The sequence below is a fragment of the Ranitomeya variabilis genome, chromosome 1, assembly GCF_051348905.1.
Source record: "Ranitomeya variabilis isolate aRanVar5 chromosome 1, aRanVar5.hap1, whole genome shotgun sequence".
Taxonomy (NCBI): domain Eukaryota; kingdom Metazoa; phylum Chordata; class Amphibia; order Anura; family Dendrobatidae; genus Ranitomeya; species Ranitomeya variabilis.
Window position 1 is genome coordinate 1,058,937,562 of NC_135232.1, and position 20,055 is coordinate 1,058,957,616.

At 45.8% G+C, this 20,055-nt stretch overlaps 1 protein-coding gene across 4 annotated transcripts in view; it reads left to right on the forward strand.

The window, feature by feature from the left end:
* The first annotated feature begins 7,903 nt into the window (after positions 1 to 7,903).
* The window catches only part of GUF1 (GTP binding elongation factor GUF1), a 73,116-nt gene continuing 60,964 nt past the window's right edge, over positions 7,904 to 20,055 (forward strand). For 2 of the 4 annotated variants that reach the window (XM_077279823.1, XM_077279824.1), the window contains exons 1-4: positions 7,904 to 8,003; positions 10,669 to 10,973; positions 16,323 to 16,434; positions 18,447 to 18,595. In XM_077279823.1, the coding sequence (XP_077135938.1) occupies positions 10,791 to 10,973; positions 16,323 to 16,434; positions 18,447 to 18,595 (444 nt within the window). In that variant the 5' untranslated portion in view covers positions 7,904 to 8,003; positions 10,669 to 10,790. The remainder of the gene's footprint in view (positions 8,004 to 10,668; positions 10,974 to 16,322; positions 16,435 to 18,446; positions 18,596 to 20,055) is intronic. The other 2 variants (XM_077279825.1, XM_077279826.1) reach the window with 2 other exon arrangements.

Below are 20,055 nucleotides of genomic sequence, written 5' to 3' on the forward strand. Positions count from 1 at the left end.
AACGGGCCTCTGAGTCTCTGCTCTGGGGTTGTCACGGTGGCTAGGCCCGGTCCGTGACCCTGCTGAGGGGCGTACAGTGATAGATATGATGGATGATGGTGGTGGTGAGGCTGTAGTGGTGCGGTGCAATAAATAACGAGGACACCAGGTTGCAGTCTCTTTACCTCTTTACTGAAGATCTCTGAGTCCTCAGTCCGGAATCCGGATAACCAGGCTGCGCAAGTCCGGCCGGTCCAATGGCACCTCCAGAGTTCTCTTAACAGGTGGAAATCTGTGCCTTCCTGCTAGCGCTATGTGTTGCGGTCCTTCCCTGCTGTGCTTACGGAAAAGTCCCCACAACTGTTGTGTCCGTTTCTTAAGTTCCCTCACAACTCGATTAGATGATGTCCTGCTAATCCTCCGTCCCTCCCTGATGTTACGGTTGGAACGGCACCCGTATGACGGGTAGGCTCGGAGCTCTTCCGGGACCCTAGAGTCGCCCCTCTCCACAAGTTGCCCCCCAAGACTGCATAGGTGATTTAGATGAGACAGCCCGCCTTAGACTGACTGTCCTGCCGTTGGTTTAGAGTATTGCTTGAAGCTGAATATTGTAATACTCCCTCGGCGTTCCGGCCGCCGGTTGTGCGCCTCAGTAGGATGTTGCCTCGGTCTTACAGCACGACCCCTACTGGTATTCTCCTTCTTGCTTTGATCTCGTTTCTCACTCAGCACAATCTATCTCGCTTTCAATCCCTCCTTGGGCACCGCCGCTATACTGAGCAGGCACGGTCCCGTTACGTTCGCTCAAGTTGCCAAGCCTCTGTCAGGATCCCACCCCTGACAGGGACCCTACCGAATCTTCCCCTACAACACCCTCTGCCACAAGGTGTTGCCTGGCTCCAACCCAGTCAGCTTTCTGTCTAACTTCCTGCCTGACCCCCAGTTTTACCAGTGTGTGGAGAGTGGCCTAATGAATAGAACCCTTAGCTCCCCCTGGTGGCCCGGCGGTGAAATGTATTGGTGTATGTGATACCTGATCAGATGAACTCCTTCAGTGCCATCAGACGTACCATAGCTCCCCTTAGTGGCGGAGCCACAGTACTGCAACGACCAGGACTCTGGGGCGCTGCATATTCACTGTTGAACGACCGGACATTACAGAAATGATACCGCTGCCAATACTTAGACATAAAGAAGCTTTTTTATCCACATGGATATGCCAAACTATTGCTATTACTTGGTGAAATACATCCTTAGCCCCTCCCCGGCCTTGGAAGTACTCAGTACATCTTGTTTGGCTGGTGCTTACTGATCCTAGACATACTGAGTGAGTACGTCCAGGTGATTTTGCACACGCGACCACTGCCAGGTGTCAGCTGATTCTGACAGCGGATACCTGGCACTCAGTGCAGGAGCAGTGCCGGCACCACTCCCAGCACTTTAACCCACTACTTATGCACTCCATTATCGCGGGGGCCCCATCGTTGCCATGGTGATAAGATCTCGCCCCCAAAAGAAATCCAGCAAATTCTGTGCTTCCAAGTCCAAATGCCCCTCTTCATTCTGAGCCCAGTGTGCCAACATTTAGGGTTCAGGATTTATTGCGTTTTTTTCACGTTTTTTCGCTATAAAAACGCGATAAAAATGCATAAAAAACCCATACATATGCATCCTATCATTTAGAATGCATTCCGCAATTTTTGTGCACATGATGGTTTTATTTCCCGCGAAAAAAATGCATCGCAGTTAAAAAAGCAGCATGTTCATTAATTTTGCGGATTTTTCGCGTTTTTCCCGCTATTTAATGCATTGGGAAAGCTCCGGAAAAAAAAGCACAAAAAAACAAGCAAAAAACGTGTAAAAACACATAAAAAACGCAAAAAAAATGCATGCGGATTTCTGGCAGAAATGTCTGTTTTTTGTCAGGAATTTTCTGCAAGAAATCCTGAACGTGTGCACATACCCTTAGAGTCAACATGTTTGGCATTTCTGTAGTGATCACTGCCCGCCTAATTTACGGGTGGACATCTCCAGAAGCATGATCTGGGCACCACAGCATACTGGTCACTACAACAGCAGTTTGCAATTTACTCAGTAACATCCACTGCTGCTTGTTTCTGGAAAACACCCATGGAGTAAAAATCGTCTATCACGCAGTGACTGTATGTGCTTAGGGAAAGGGGCCCAGAACCGTACGTAGTACTGAGGCGCTAACTATCCCTGCTGCCAAAGGTTCCTCTAAAGGTGAGGAGGTTTGGGCCACCAGCCTTACTGTTGTCCTGTTATTCTCTAAGCTGTCCCCGCCTTCCCCCCCTCCAGGATGCATAGGACAGAAATGCTAGTGTATTAATACATAAGACAGACTCTGATAACAGAAAGCAACAAACATACAAAAACACTAACGAAGGGTAGCAAGGTATACACTCACTGGCCACTTTATTAGGTACACCTGTCCAACTTCTTGTTAACACTTAATTTCTAATCAGCCAATCACATGGCGGCAACTCAGTGCATTTAGGCATGTAGACATGGTCAAGACAATCTCCTGCAGTTCAAACCGAGCATCAGTATGTGGAAGAAAGGTGATTTGAGTGCCTTTGAACGTGGCATGGTTGTTGGTGCCAGAAGGGCTGGTCTGAGTATTTCAGAAACTGCTGATCTACTGGGATTTTCACGCACAACCATCTCTAGGGTTTACAGAGAATGGTCCGAAAAAGAAAAAAAATCCAGTGAGCGGCAGTTCTGTGGGCGGAAATGCCTTGTTGATGCCAGAGGTCAGAGGAAAATGGGCAGACTGGTTCGAGCTGATAGAAAGGCAACAGTGACTCAAATCGCCACCCGTTACAACCAAGGTAGGCCTAAGAGCATCTCTGAACGCACAGTGCGTCGAACTTTGAGGCAGATGGGCTACAGCAGCAGAAGACCACACCGGGTACCACTCCTTTCAGCTAAGAACAGGAAACTGAGGCTACAATTTGTACAAGCTCATCGAAATTGGACAGTAGAAGATTGGAAAAACGTTGCTTGGTCTGATGAGTCTCGATTTCTGCTGCGACATTCGGATGGTAGGGTCAGAATTTGGCGTAAACAACATGAAAGCATGGATCCATCCTGCCTTGTATGGAGCATCTTTGGGATGTGCAGCCGACAAATCTGCGGCAACTGTGTGATGCCATCATGTCAATATGGACCAAAATCTCTGAGGAATGCTTCCAGCACCTTGTTGAATCTATGCCACGAAGAATTGAGGCAGTTCTGAAGGCAAAAGGGGGTCCAACCCGTTACTAGCATGGTGTACCTAATAAAGTGGCCGGTGAGTGTATAGGGAGGGATAGGAATGTACCAACCAAATGGGAATAGGACAATGAGGAAAGCATACACCCAAAAAAAGTACATAACAATCTCCAGTAGCAACAACGATCTCCAATTCAGCACAGCATCTCCAAAGTTATTGGAAGAAAAGCTTTACTGGCAAAGAAGAGAATATGTGACCAGATTTTATAAGGAGAGGAAATGACCAGGTCAGGAACAGCTGTAAGTTAGAGCTGCAAGTTTCTAACCAGCATAGAAAGGATTGCTAACCTCATCAGCACCAAAGGAAACTAAATCCATTTAATATGAAACACAAACACATCAGCTAAATGGAAGATCTGTGATTCACAATACGTAGTGATTTTCTAACCCCAAATCTCCCAGGAAGACGTGACCCACATCATCACTACACCTGTAGATAAATTCCCAAAGGTTTATTATTTCCAAAATGTGGTGGTCACTTGAAGAGGATTCTGCTCTTCTAGGACTTAGGGGCTCTGTATATGGAGTCTGCAAACTATTCTAGGAAAATCTGAGCCCCGAGTCTCTCCGTATGGCTCAGGAATACTGTTCCACAGTTTGGTGCTATTTTCACCCATTTCTGATTGTGGAAATGTAAAATCTGGGGCTAAAACTTTTTTTGTGGTAAGAATGTAATTAATTATTCTTCACTACCTAATGGTATAAAAATGGTATAAAATCCTGTGACATACCTCTGGTGTCAATATGAACACTGCAACCCTAGATTAAGTCATCAAGAGGTGTATTTTGTAAAATGAGGAGTTCACTTATGAGGAGTTCAGTGGCTCTGCCAGTGGGTCATGGCACACGCAAACCATAACAGTAAAATCTGCACTATAATATGGCACGCTTTCACTGTGCACTGTGCCTGCAAAGTATTTCCTGTTAACATGTAGGGTATTGGCGCCCTCAAGAGCAATTTTTACAACAAAATAAGGTTCATTTTTTCCTATTAGCCCTTTGGGGGCTAAACTTGGCGGCTAAAACAACATTTTAGTGGTAAAAATGTACAGTTGTGCTCAAAAGTTTACATACCCCAGGAGAATTGTTGCTTTCTTGGCCATTTTTCAGAGAATATGAATGATAACACCAAAACGTTTTCTCCACTCATGGTTAGTGGTTGGGTGAAGCCATTTATTGTCAAACTACTGTGTTTTCGCTTTTTAAATCATAATGACAACCCAAACCATCCAAATGACCTTGATCAAAAGTTATACCCTGGTGATTTTGGCTTGATAATATGCAGAGAAGTTGACACAAATGGGTTTGAATGGCTACTAAAGGTAACATCCTCACCTGTGACCTGTTTTCTTGTAATCAGTGTGTGCATAAAAGCTGAGCGAGTTTGTGGGATCCAGACAGACTCTTGCATCTTTCATCCAGCCACCGATGTTTTGGATTGTGCGTCAGAATTGTCAACAGATCTATGGGAAAAGGTAGTTGAACTGTATAAAACAGGAAAGGGATTCAGAAAGATAGCTAAGGAATTGATAATGCCAGTCAGCAGCGTGTGATTAACAAATGGAAAATCAGGGGCTCCGTAAAAACAAAACCACAGTCAGGTAGACCACCAAAAATGTCGTCCACTACTGCCAGGAAAATTGTTCAGGATACTAAGAAAAACCCACAAATAACATCAGCTGAAATACTGGACTCTCTGAAAACTAGCGGTGTGGCTGTTTCAAGATACACAATAAGGAGGCACTTGAAGAAAAATGGGCTGCATGGTCAAGTCGCCAGAAGAAAGTAATTACTGCGCAAATGCCACAAAATACCTCGCCTACAATACACAAACAAAATAGCACAGAGACAAGCCTTAAAACTTCTGGCACAAGGTAATTTGGAGTGATGAGACCAAAATTGAAGTTTTTGGCCACAACTATAAAGGTTACATTTGGAGAGAGGTCAACAAGGCCTATGATGAATGGAACACCACTCCTACTGTAAAGCACGGAGGTGGATCACTGATGTTTTGGGGATGTGTGAGCTACAAAGGCACGGGAAACTTGGTCAAAGTTGAAGGAAGGATGAATGCAGCACGTTACCTGTAAATAATGGAGGCAAATCTGCAATCATCAGCCCGAAAGCTACGCATGGGATGTACTTGGACGTTCCAACATGACAACGATGCAAAACACATGGCCAACTCGACCCCAGACGCACGTTTCGCATAAGCTTTTTCAATGGGGAGTCATAGTTGTTTCAACAAACTTTGCATAAATTGCCAGTGCAAGGATGATAAACTTTGTTATATCTGTCATCATAGTAAAATGCCTCCTTCTCTACTTTTCCTCAACTCTACCCTCTGCCTCTTGCACTGACTTTTTATTATATGGGCCCCCTGACATCTTTAAAACTGAGGGTATCTCACCGAGTTTTTGAAGCAGAAGACATTGCAAGATTCCCCACTGAAAAAGCTTACGTGAAATGTGAGTTTAGGGTCGGCCCCTGGGAATTCTGTGGTCTGTGCACCGGCACTTTACAACATGGGTAAGTGTATGCAACCCTTATAACTTGGCTATGGGCAGTACATTTACTATAAGTTTATAATTAATGGTAGATCCTCTCAGCACAAGCACTTTATTATGATTGTTGCAATATTACTACATTTGCACTAGAAGAGTATATGTTTACATCATCTTCCAATACTGTATACTTGTGTAATTTGTGGAACTGCCTCTCACCCCAACCCCTTATTCCCAGGTCTTCTATTGTGGATCCTATCTTTTCCTTTCTCAATAATATTTGTGTATAAGATTACGTATGTAACTTATCATTGTATCAATAATATCATGTTTAATTATTGAAGTCAGCACTCCAATTATCTTTATTTACACATGGGGCATCGTTATACTCAGGAGAAATTGCACAACAAATTGTATGGTCCATTTTTTCCTGTTACCTTTGTGAAAATAAAAAAAAATAGGTCTAATGTGAAATATTTTTGTGAAAAAAAATTAAATGTTTTTTTTCCCACATTCTTAAAATTCCTGTGAAGCACCTGAAGGGTTAATAAACGTCTTGAATGTGACTTTGCGCATCTTGAGGGGTGCGGTTTTTTAGATTGGTGTCACTTTTGGATATTTTCTGTCATATAGACCCCCTCAAAGTGACTTCAAATGTGATGTGGTCCCTAAAAAAAATAAGAAACCGCTGGTCAACTTTTAACCCTTATGACTTCTTAACAAAAAAAATTGCTTCAAAAATTGTGCTGATGTAAAGTAGACATGTGGGAAATGTTATTTATTGACCATTTTGTGTTACATGACTCTATGGTTTAAGGGCACAAAAATGAAAAGTTTGAAAATTGCTACAATCTAAAAAATGTTGCCAAATTTTCAGGTTTGTTTTTTTTTACAAATAAACACAAGTAATATCGAAGAAAATCATAAAGTACAATATGTCTCGAGAAAACAGTCTCAGAATCAGTGGGATCCGTTGAAGCGTTCCAGAGTTATAACCTCATAAAGTGACACTGGTCAGAAGTGTAAAATTTGGCCTGGTCAATAAGGTGCAAACAGGCTTGGGGGGGTAAAGGGTTAGTCCAGCACTAGGACATCCCCTTTGTGTTGGGACACGTGATGCCGACGCCCAGTCAGGGCTGGCGTCACTGTGATCGCTTTCGGATGGGCGTCTTCTTGGCGACTTCGGGGTATCTTCTGGGGTATCTTCTGGGCGTCTTATTGGTGACTTCTGAGTGTGTTCTGGGCCACTTCTGGGCATTTTCTGGGAGTCTTTTTGGCGACTTCTGGGCATCTTCTAGGTGACTTCTGGGCGTCTTCTTGGCATGTTCTAGGATACTTCTGTGCATCTTGTGGGTGACTTCTGGGCAACTTCTTGGCATCTTCTTGACATCTGCTGGGCGACTTCTGGGCGTCTTCCTGGCATCTTTTGGGCGTCTTCTGGACATCTTCTGGGCGTCTTCATGGCGTCTTCTGCGTGTGTTCTGGGTGACTTCTGTGCAACTTCTAGATGACTTCTGGGCATCTTCTGGGCGTGTTCTGGGCGTATTCTTAGCGACTTCCCACTGACTCGCAGTTGCGGATGGGCCCTGCGGATTCGCGGCAGTTTTCCATGCGTTGTACAGCACCATGTAAACCTATGGAAAACAAAATCCGCAGTGCCCATGCTGCGGAACATACCGCGTGGAAACGTAGCGTTGTATTTCCCGCAGCATGTCACTTCTTTGTGCGAATTCCGCAGCGTTTTACACCTGCTCCTGTATAGGAATCCGCAGGTGTTAAAACGCAGGTGGAATCCGCACAAAAAGTGCTGGAAATCCACGGTAAATCCGCAGATAATCCGCAGTGCGTTTTACCTGTGGATTTTTCAAAAACTGAGTGGAAAAATCCGCACAGAAATCCGCAACGTGGGCACAGAGCCTTATTTTCCCACCAGATGTTTTTCAGAACATCTCCAGAAACAAAACTTAGCAATAGAAATACATGATAATGGTTTTCTAGGTTGTAGCTGACATGCTTTTTGAAGAGGATTTCGGACTGGATTCGTTAAAAAAAACGGATCCAAAAAGCTATGTGCGCACACACAGTGCTCCAATAACGAGACAAAAAAATCATTTCTAAACTCTCTTGTGGCATTGCCGCTTTAAGAACAGCAGAGAAGCGGTGCATGCCGGGAGGCCGGCCGTCACATGGACCCAGGACCGGAGAGGACGCGCTGCAGGCAGGAAGGTGAGTGCCGCTGCCGGTGACACATGGCCGCCGGTGACTCCCGGGGCCCCGCCGGGTGCTGTACAGCCCTGCACCGCACGGGGCGCTGTACTGCCCTGCACCGCACGCAGGGGGCGCTGTGTCACCGCCGCTGTATAAGCCCTCTCAGTGGCAGGACACGGGAACGCTCCGCACACACTTTGTGGCTATGTAGATAATGTCGCACGTCTCCTGATGTCCCCACAGAATGGCGCAGACCCATATTTAGCGTTTCAGTGACCCTGACCCCTCCTCTCCCCATACAAACTTGTAGCGATCTCCCCTTCTTTCTTGGAGATCCGAATCCCCCCATCAGGAGGCACCATCAGAGTTCTGCCACTAGAGGGAGCCCTGGGCCTGGCATTTACACTACACCCACCATAGTGGTCACCTCAGACCCCTGGAAGTCACAGTGCGACCCCCGACCATCACCACTGAGGGCACAGAGCTTCAGGCAGCGGCTCTTAACCCCTTCCTGACTGGGAGGTTTTTTTTTTTTGTTCTTCATATTCATATGTGTGAGAATAATTATTATTTATGTTTTCCCATGAATGAGCTCGGCGGGGGGAGTGGGGTTTTTTAATGCACGAGCTGCAGTTTTTATTGATACCAGTTTTGGGTACATACCAAATTTTGATTGGTTTTGTATTTTTAGTGGGAAGCATTTACCTTATAGGTTAATTTTAGATTTTCATAGATTTGACTTTTACAGACATTGCCAAATAAAAATATAATATCTAATTTTTTTTAATGGAAAAACGAGTGAGCATTACATAGTTTTGAGAACTTTTTTTTTTTTAAAGTATGTGCGCTTTATTTAGTTTTCTTACTGGGTTAGTAATGGGGGTCTCTGATAGACTCCTCTCCATTACTAACACCAGGGCTGGATACCAGCTGTGATCTTTGCCAAATTACAGTTGACATGAACCCCAAAACCATTCCCCCGATTACCACCGCACCAGGGCAATTGGGAAAAGCCGGGCAAAGCGCCTGAATCGCCGCATCATTGGATGCGCCAATTGTGGGGCGGCTGCAGGCTGGTATTCTTAGGCTGGGAAGGGTCCAATAACCAGGGACCTCCCCAGCCTGATGCCAGCTCACAGCTGTCTGCTTTACCTTGGCTGGTTTCATAAACGAGGCTGGACCCCACTCGCACACCGTGCTGATTACCGTATATATCTCACCGATCCCTATCTACCCCATATCTATCTCTAGCTTTGCACATCTAACATCTAAACACTTTCATTTCTATTCTGCATTTGTTTTTGTTTGTGGGACATATTGAAATCCATTGTGCCAAAAATAACGGGACGTGTGAACACACGGACCTGTGCTCATCCCCATCTATACTATAACTCTGGCAGCGTCACTCTGTTCGAAGCCTTTATAGACTGCGCAAGCGCGACGCGCAGTCTGGACCCCACAGAGTGACGCATCCGGGGATGAAAATTGTGGCCCAGGAGATCGCGGTATGCGTAAGCACTGAACGCATGCCGCGGTCTCCGATGGAGAAGCGGGGATGTGTCAGGAGGGTGAGTACGCGATATTCACCTGTCCCGTTCCACTGCTGGGCTCCGTCTTCCATGTCCTCTGGCTGTGATGTTCAGGTGAAAGGGCGCGATGGCGTGTTAAGTGCGTGCCCTCTGACTGAACAGTCACAGCCAGAGGACCCGGAAGACAGCGGCGCGCGGCGGTGGAACGGGGACAGGTCAATATCGCAAGTGCCGAGGGCCTGAGCCAGCAGCGACTTCGGCACCTGACCCCCATAGCGCCCCAGTGTCCCCTCCTGCTCAGGCCCCCGGCACTCGGCGCCCAGCAACAAGAGGGGAGTGCGCTGAGAAAGCTCAGAGAGGGCCTGCGCACTGCAGTACTTTGCTCTGCCCTCAACAAGGCAGACAAAGTACGCCTGCGCCGGAGCCGCAGCGTGAAGACCAGAAGAGGAAATCATCTGATGAAGATAGGAGGCGCCGGACCGGACCGCGACACCCATCAAACGGGACCGCCCCTGGGTGAGTATAATCTAACCTCTTTTTCTCATCTTTTAGGATACATCAGGGGCTTATCTACAGCATTACAGAATGCTGTAGAAAAGCCCCTGATGCTGGTGGGCTTAGCTCACCTTCCATTTTGGGGGTGACAGGTTCCCTTTAATACAAGGAGTGGAGAAGACCACCAGAACGCTCCTCGTTCAGAATGACCATAGAGTGGGGTCAGGAGCAAGGGTTCCCATCTCGGTGATGTCCATGTGCTCTAAGGAGGTATATAGGTAACTTTGGCCTCCACACAGATCACTGCTGCACCACGGCATAATGCAGGTGAAAGGGGGTCTCATAGTGACCACCATGGTACTGTGGCTAAACAAGGTGGTTGCAAAAGAATCCAACTGGTTTCACCTTTTTTCAGCTTCCTTGTGTTCTCTACTGGTTGCAACGTTCCCTAATTCCCCTGCATGAAGGAGCAACACACAGCAGTGATCCTTGGCCTCGGGGTCGCGGCTGCTCAGGCGGGGTCACGGCTTCCAATTTTCCTGATCTATTCTGGATGCATATTTGAGTTACTCATGCTGGATTCATCCCATTTCCTTTAACTTCCATCACTGATCTTTTTTTCTTTTTTTAACCCTTACATATTTTTCTTGTTCTTCCAGTCTGTGCTGTATGAGAAGTATGGAGCGCACGTGTAATAAAATGGTCGTACTCTGAGCCGCACTGCACATATGACGCCTTACTCTGAACCTGCTGGAAGAGCCGTCGGCCTGATTGAGGAGAAATGTTTGCTGTGAATCCTCATCACACCGCAAGGTATCTGCATCTCTGGAAGTGGAAACATCACGCTTGTGCCCTGCGCAGACACCTGTGGGGGCAGCCCGTGACCGTCTGGGGACGAGACCACGTATTGCAAACATTTCATCCTACAAACCTACGTCCGGTGGCATTGTACAGTACAAAAAAGGTGAAATCTGAATTCTAGTTCATTCCTAAATTCTTCCTTCTACTATGACGCTGCGTGGTTTTCTAGTCTTCACCAGAAAAAGAATCTCACCATGAACAGCAATATGGATTTCCCATTGAAATAGATCTGAAGCAGGTTTTGATGTACGGTATATTTTGTCATAGAATCAACCTAGGGGTTTGTTCACACAACATTTTTTTTTTTAATAAATCCACTCTAAGAAGTATCTTACAAAATTGTATCAATAAAAACGTCAGCTCGACACGCAAAAAATAAGCCCTCACCCAGCCCCAGATTATGAAAAATGGATACTCTACAGGTCTCGGAAAATGGTGCCATTTTTTTAAACAAATTTTGGATTTTTTTTTCACCACTTAAATAGAAAAGATAACAAAATCAGGCAACATAATATATACCAACAGTGGGGGGAAGAGAAAAGGGCGACAGGCACTAAATAGTGCACAACAACCCCCCACCAGGAAAAAAGACCAACTCCATAAAAGTCATTAGAAAAAGGAGAAACGTGGGAGCATATAGATATTTAAATAGTAGAAAAATGCTTTATTAAGTAACACACAGATAACAAGCTTAATAGCAAAAGTACAAAAAAGCACAAACCATACAAAATTGTGTACTATATAAGGATGATTTTAAAAGAAGAGTGGATAGCCCCCGGTGTGCGCTTGCAAAAGAAACCGCCATACGTAGCTCAGTAAAGTGAGGCAAGCTGCTGCACATGCCTATATCGCTATAGTAGCGATGGACAAATCGTATGGTGTATCATAGGGAAATGAGGGATAGAAGAAGCAGCGCTTACCAGCAGGAGGCACCAAGCAGAGCACACCGGTTGGGATCCACAGAACGCGACCCCCGACGCGCGTTTTGCCCACAAAGAGACGGCTTTATCAAGGGAAGGTACTAGTGAATATATCTGACGTCCTTAAGTAGCACCAAAGGAGATACATGTGACCGGGCACCTGGTCTGAATCCACCAATGGCCGCGGGTTGGAACGGCGCATGCGCGCGCAGAAAGCCGAGCCCAGTGTCACAGAGTGCGTCATGCAGGGCGGGCGCGTCCAGGGAACCTAGAACGCACGCGCCGAGCACAAAAGACGCCGCCGGGACAATGGGCGGGGCAAAACGCGCGACGCAAGCGCACTACCGCTCACCAAGAGGATGTCAGACCAGAATTGCAGAGTGAACGGGCGCATGCGCGCATCACCGACCAAGCCAGACGTCACAGCCCGCGTCATGCATCGCGGGAGCGCCCGAGGTCGAAACCAAGGGCGCACGCGCAAGGCACGGGCAGACGCCGCTGGGGCGCCGGCGAGGTGAAGCGTGCAGCGCATGCGCACCACCGCAATAAAGCTGCCCTGATATGACGTCTGTCTACCGCTGACACCTAAAATACTAAGGTAAAAAGATGCCAGCAAGGAGATGTTAAACACGTTTAACCACTGGAATATACCAAAGTATGTACAGAGTACCTTAATACATACAAAAGGCAATCGACATATATAACTGGAGTAAGCCCCATGAATAAGGCAATAAATCTATACAAGGCATAAATTAAAGAGGGTAAACTAATCCATTGAAGGTTGGTTGTAGCAGACGTGTAGACATTATCGGCAGTAAATTCAACTCGGGCAGGATAATATTGTGCCAAAGAAGGACGTCAGTACTTCAAATACCACGATGTGACTAAAAAACATATAAAGAAAAACATGCTTAAAATATAATAAAAACATACAAAAAGGACCCCCAATGGGCATCCACTCGCAGAGGGGAGATGTTTTGACATAGAGGGCAGGAGATGAAGAAGAGCGAAGAACCAAGATAAAAATACAATATACGAGGATTTTTTGTTTTTAACAGAGAATGGTAGAATTATGCATAAAATAAGGCAAAGCGATGGGGAACACCTAACCAGTACTAGACAGCACTAAACTAATGGAAAGTTTTTTAGAGAAAAGGGGAGAAGCTTAGGTACTCGTTAAGTCCTTTTGGTACCATGGTATCTACACGGACAATCCAGCCCGCTTCACGCTGGGCAAGGACCTTTTTGTAGTTGCCGCCACGTGCCCCAAGATGAATACTTTCGATGCCTCTGACCTGAAGCGTCCTGGCGTCACATCCATGGAACATCTTGAAATGACGTGGGATTGTTTTCAGGTCAGAGGCATCGTCTATGGTTTTGGCAGCACATATGTCCCTGACGTGTTCACGGACACGTATGCGCAACTCCCTAGACGTCAGCCCAATGTAGATTAGGGAGCACCCACAAGTGGCATAATATACGACATTAGATGTGCCACATGTGATGCGCTGTCTGATGGAGAATTCTTTTGTACCATCAGAGGATTTAAATGTAGTAGCCCGTGTAATATTGGCACATGCCATACAATGGCCACATTGGTAAGAACCAAGTGCAGGACCCCTGGTGCTGAAGGGGTTAGTGATAGATGGTACATAGTGGCTACGGACGAGAAGGCTACTCAAGTTAGGGGATCTCTTAGCCGTCATCAATGGAAATTTCCCCACGACCTGGGCCAATGAGGGTTCAGTCATCAAGACTGGCCAGTGCTTTTTCAGTATCTCCCTCATATTGGACCATTCGTGGTTATAGGTCGTGATAAACCTAACTTTCTCTCCATCCGTCCTCCTCTTCCGATCATTATTGCCAGAATGTAAAAGGTCCCTACGAGGTGTCTTCCTCGCTCTATCAAAGCCCCGCCTAATACTTCTACGGCTATATCCGCGATCTCTGAAGCGCCCCTCAAGATCAACCGCCTGTGCAAAGAATTTTTCATCGGTAGAGCAGATCCGCCTCACCCTTAGGAACTGTCCAACCGGGACGGCCCCAATGGTGGTGGGATTGTGAGCGGAGTCAGCATGCAGTAAAGCGTTAACAGCTGTAGACTTCCTGAAAACGTCAGTCTGGACCCGACGGGTGCTGTCGACCTCCAGCCTGACGTCCAGAAAGTCAATATGCTCCGAATCACAATTATATGTCAGCTTGATATTGAGCGAGTTGTCATTAAGTTGGCCCATGAAGACCCCGAGCTGCTGCGCCGTCCCCTCCCACAAGAAGAGGACATCGTCTATATATCTTAACCAGCACAGCACATGGTCCGCGCCCCGCACCCCCCCGTCACCAAAAATTTGTCTCTCCCATGAGCCCAGGAAGAGATTGGCATACGAGGGGGCACAGGCCGCGCCCATGGCTGTGCCGCGTCTTTGTAGAAAAAACTTGTCCTTAAATGTAAAAAAGTTGTGGGTGAGGACGAAGCGCAGCAGCTCGAGGACTAACTCGCACATGGGACCGTCCAGGTTGGAGGCCCCCAAGAAGAGGCGGACTGCAGCAAGACCATCCTCATGGTCAATGCACGTATATAATGTTTGCACATCAGCGGTGACCAGGAGGACACCAGTGTCCACAAGGACACCGTCAACCCGTGTAAGGACGTCCGTCGTGTCTCTGACGTATGATGGTAAAACTTCAACCAAAGGTTTTAAATAAAAATCAATAAATTTGCATATCGGCTCACATAGGCCCTCAATGCCTGACACGATCGGACGTCCCGGTGGGTTGACGGGGTCCTTGTGGATCTTTGGAAGCAAGTAAAAGGTTGGTATCTTGGGGGACCTAACTGTCAAACCCTCCAGGGCCTTTTTATCTATGATCCCTCTCTCAAAGGCCGCCCCGAGGATGGCCTGTAGCCGAGACGAAAAGGAGGGCAGTGGGCTATGAGTTAACTTAGTATAGGTGGTGCCATCCCGCAACTGGCGGAACACCTCTTTTTCGTATTTAACACATGGCCAGATCACGATGTTCCCCCCCTTGTCTGCTGGTTTAATAACAATGTCTTTAAAAGACTGTAATTCCTTGATGGCCATTCTCTGTCTTGACGTAAGATTGTCAAATTTACGCCTAGAGGACAAATGTTTAAAGTCTTCCATTACCATCTGAGTGAAGATATCCACAGCAGGGCACAGAGACAGGGGGGGGAACCTCGTCGATCTGGGCATGCAAATAGGTGGAAACATACCTTGAGGATTACTTGCTTGTTCCTCCAAAAGATCCTCTAAGTCCTGCAAAGCCCCCCTTTCCGTCTCAGTCAGAGGCTCCTGGGTTTGATGGCTCTTATGATGCAGCTTTTTAAGTACGAGTTTTCGGGAAAACAGATGAAGGTCCTTCAAAGCTAAAAAATAATCGAAAGAGTTAGTAGGTGAAAAATTTAACCCCTTGCTCAGGACCTCAATCTGGATATCAGAGAAGGACCGCGTGGATAGGTTTAATACCTGGAGTCCACCGTTGTTACTTGTCCCCGGTTGTTTACCAGCTCCAGCGATTGTTTTAGAAGTTTGTCGTGTGATGATTTTTTTGGTGTACACACTGGGTCCAGGTTGCTCCCCCCTTGCTTCAGTGTATGATGAGTTATCCTCATGAGGGGCAATAGACTTGGTTGATCTGGATCGTGATCTAGAACTTGAGAAGTTCCTAAAGCGGGGGCGAGATCGATCCCCCAAACTCCGCCATCTATAAACGTTGGAGGTTTGTTTATCCTGTACATCACGTTTAAATTTCTTTGCTTTTAGACCCTGGATCTCATTGACCCATTTCTGTAGTTCTATATCCACATCGTCATTCAATTTTTTGATGGCTTCTCCTGACATGTCTTTTTTGAGCTTTGTTTGGACAATGTCGATCTCCGCCTCAATCTCACCTAATTTGGATAAATCCAAACCCTTGAGTAGTGTCATGAATCCAAATGAGCAGCCCCAGATTATGAAAAATGGATACTCTACAGGTCTCGGAAAATGGTGCCATTTTTTTAAACAAATTTTGGATTTTTTTTTCACCACTTAAATAGAAAAGAACCTAGACGTGTTTGGTGTCTGTGAATTCATAATGACCTGGAGAATCATAATGGCAGGTCAGTTTTAGCAATTCAGTGAAAATCGTAAAAGAAAAAAAACTGCAATTTTACCGTACTTGGAATATCTTTCCCGTTTTCCAGTACACGATATGTTAAAACCAATGGTGTCGTTCAAATGTGCAACACGTCCCGCAAAAAATAAAAGCCCTCACATGGCCATATTGATGGAAAAATAAAAAAAAAGTTATGGCTCTGAGAAGAAGGGGAGCAAAAAAAAGAAAACACAAACTCGGAAAGTGGCCCTGGGTTATTGTTGCCCTTGGGAGACTTGACGCTGCGATGATCTGCCACCTGTGCTGTACATGGCAGGGCTTCAGACATGGGTACATTAGGGCACAGGAGGATCGCGAGATGGATTTGTTGTAGCATTATATGTATAAATGGAAATATCCTTCTTACTTTGTTTCAGGAAAGAATTGACATGTCTGAATACGATGTTGAATATATTAGAAATTTTAGTATAATTGCACATGTGGACCATGGGAAAAGTACGCTGGCAGACCGACTCCTGGAAATCACAGGTATGATTATGTATTAGTCATTGATACAAACGGTACAGAGTGAGATGGCGACTGACCGATCCCATGTGCAGTCTGTTGGGCTTTGTCCGCACTGCGTTCAAGCCTACTCTACTGTGTGGAAGAGTTCCTGATGTGTGCGTCCTGCGGACGGCTCCAACGTGCACCGCTGTCTACACTTACGATGGTGGATGTCGCCCATTGACTCAAATTGTGAAAAGTGTAGATCTTTCCTATGCAAATACTAGTAATGTATAACATTGTATTGTATGCCAGCTCAGGTGAATAGAGCGTATAAGGTTAATGTTGGGCGCAATTCCCAGCGTATTCTCCAAACATAGGGCTCTTACGCAATGTGCATGAACCTTCTGCAGTTTAGTATTTTAACCAAAAGAGTATCAAGAATTGCTGAAAGAAAACCCATCATCATGTACCCCCAAAACAGTAACACTAAAAACTGTCACACCATTTGTTTGCAAAGTTATGAGGTTTTTATTATAGCATTTCACCTTACTTGGAATTTGTTGCCCTTTTTGTTTCTGGATCTTGCTGTATTGAATAGCGTTCGTTATTTACTAATGTACATTTTTTTGGGGGGTATACCATTGTACAGTGACACGACGCCTCTATAACCCCTCTAATGAAACTTTTTTGGCCTCTGTTTTACTAGAGCTTGACATGCAACTTTTTGTTGATCTAATGATTAAATAGTATGCGACTATGTGAATTGCAACGGCCATTTAATAATTTTAGGGAATCCATCAGATATACCCCCCCAATTTCTATTCATGATCATGCAGGTTTTAAAACATTAGATCCATCGATATCTCTATAACTTTTATCTCCTGCTGCGTTCCTGAGTGCTCTGGGCGTAACAGAGCACTTCCCAAGCCTCTGCCTGTGGAGGTTATTTCCCGCCCAGCACCAGTCTCTTTAGCTTGATTGATAGCTCACTGTTTTATTTCTTCCCTGGTTCCTGACGTCACACAGGCTGTGAGCTGTCAATGACACTAAGGTTGCGTTCCTACCATGAGTTTTTGATATTGCAGATTTTCGGAGGAAAAAACGCAAGTAACCTATTTTACCTACTGGGTGCAGGAATGCTGCAGAAATTCTGCAACATCAAAAATTCACCAAAAGCTCATTCTGGGAACTTAGCCTAAAGAGACTGGTGCTTGAAGGGGGAGACCACCTCAGGGGACAGAGACTTAACTCCTCATTTACATGTGAGCGAAAATGCTAGTTACTTAGGAATGCAGCAACAGATAGAAAATATAAAGGTGTCAATTGGTTTTCATTTCAAAGGCCTGCATGCCCATATCTGAGGTTTGGTAGGGTTGAACTAACAGATTTCCTTTTATTAAATTCAGTGTATTGCTTTGGCCTGGAGCTATTGCTCAATCAGTAGACAACATAGTCACATGGTATCCCTAGCCTAATGGAGCACCATAGACATGGTAGCACTGATAGCCTTACCTCCGTACAAGCAAAACATGAACAAAAACAACAATTTGGCATATTGCCTGTTTATGCAGACTTATAGAATGAAATGATGGAACTCGTATGAGCTCTGTCCTTGTTTTTTCACAGATAGAACTCGGATCTATTGTAGTCTTGCACACGTATTTTTGCGGACATTGTATTTTTCACCAAAACATGGAGACTTGTCGGATTTTGATCCAAATCCGGGCTCAAAACTTCTTGTATGTAAAACAAAGCTGATGAAACTTGAGAAAAATTGGCACAATAACCAAAACTGTTGAAAATCGGTCCATTTTTTTTTGCCTGTGAGAGAAATCACTGAAGTCTGAATGAGGCTTTTTTTTTTTCTCTACAAATATTTGTTTTTTAAGCACCATTTGTTCCAGGCTGCTGTACACATGAAGAGGGTCTACGTACACAAAATACATACATAAACCACAGCCACCAAGCTAACATTGACAGACCAGTATGGAGGGGCAGACTACCCTGTCCTCACGGGCTTACAGTGTGGATTATCTCGCTCCTTCCCACAGGGTGTATTCCAAAAGCTGCCTCCAATAAGCAAGTTCTCGACAAGCTGCAGGTGGAGAGAGAGCGCGGGATTACGGTGAAGGCCCAGACTGCGTCTCTGTTTTACACTTATGAGGCAAAGAAGTATCTCCTGAACCTGATCGACACTCCGGTGAGTTACTGCGACGTTTCCTTTTACGTTGTTTCTCTGTTGTCATGCTTTTTATGTGCGGATGCAGAATGAGTTATATAGTAATATTCTATATATAACACCGTTTTTCTATAGACCCCCATAAGAGCTCTCAAAAATATTTAAAAGTTAAAGGGGTTGCTTCCACATTAAAATGTAACACTTGCTAATTGTTGGGGGACCCATCTCTGGGACTCCCAATCACAAGAAATCGGGTGCACAAGTCATTACGCGAATAGATTGGCGGATGAGCATGTGCACTGCTACTCCATTCAAGGTCTACTGTAACAAGGTGGCACGGGGTGGTAGTCATAGCCGAGTCCACTTGGTCACAGTCAATGAGCACCCCGGCCCCTTGCACATGAAATGACAGTTCTAGTCCCAGCCCCAGGTCACAGTGGGTTAACTCAGTCCTGCATCTGTTCTCCACAATGGGATGATGTCCTCCAGATGAACCACGCTTCACACTGTATAGGACCCAACAGTGGCAACTTGTGTTTTAATAATAAAGGTGTAAAAATAAACAAGAGATGAATGCTTCCTATTCTGTCCCTAGACAACGCAACGGCTGCAGCAGCAGCAAAGTCCATGACTCTCAGCAAGCTCTCTGGAGCCAAAGTCTCTGGTTGGGCACCAACACAGTCTTTGTACCCTGTTCCACTGCCTGGCAGTCCTTGGTAGCTTAAAGTCCCCAGCCGGGGATTCCTTTTGTCCCAGAGGGGGATCCATATATACCCCAGATGGGGGTCCTCACTGTTCCAGACGGGAACACACTTCTGTCACAGACGGGCACGCACATATGCCCCAGACGTGGGCCCCTTCTGTCCCAAACATGGACACACCTGTGCCCCAGACGGGTACACACACCCTGCCTCAGGCAGCCATTCCTGGGCTCTGAGTAGGAAGCAGAAGCTTCCTTCTCTCTTGAGGCTGAGGCAGCCCCCTAAATTAACCCCTTTTGTCCCTGCCTCTAGCATGTGCATAACAAACACAGCACAACAATCATACATCGCAGACACAGCACATTTGACAGTGAATAACATTAAGGCATAAGTGGTACATAGCATTACACATTATTGAACAACAGCGAAACATTAGCATGTTAACATCCAGGTACACCATCCGAGTACCGTATAAAGTGCACAGGACCAGCATGAATGAGAGAGGGAGCATCGAGGGTATCCACCACCTCCTTATACCCCTCCCTCCTAAAATATGGTCATCGCTGACCATAATTGCTCCTTAAACAAATGGGCAACGTAGTCCATAAAAACTTACTTAGTCTCTTGAAGTGGGTCTGTCTGACCCTGGTCACCTTGCTCCTGGGACCTGTAAAACAAGTAACTTGGCCTGATGGCCACTTAACACAGTTCTCATAGTCCTGACCCGGCTCGGTTCTTGAGTCCTCCTGATCGAGCGCTCCCCCTCCCTCCTTTTAATGG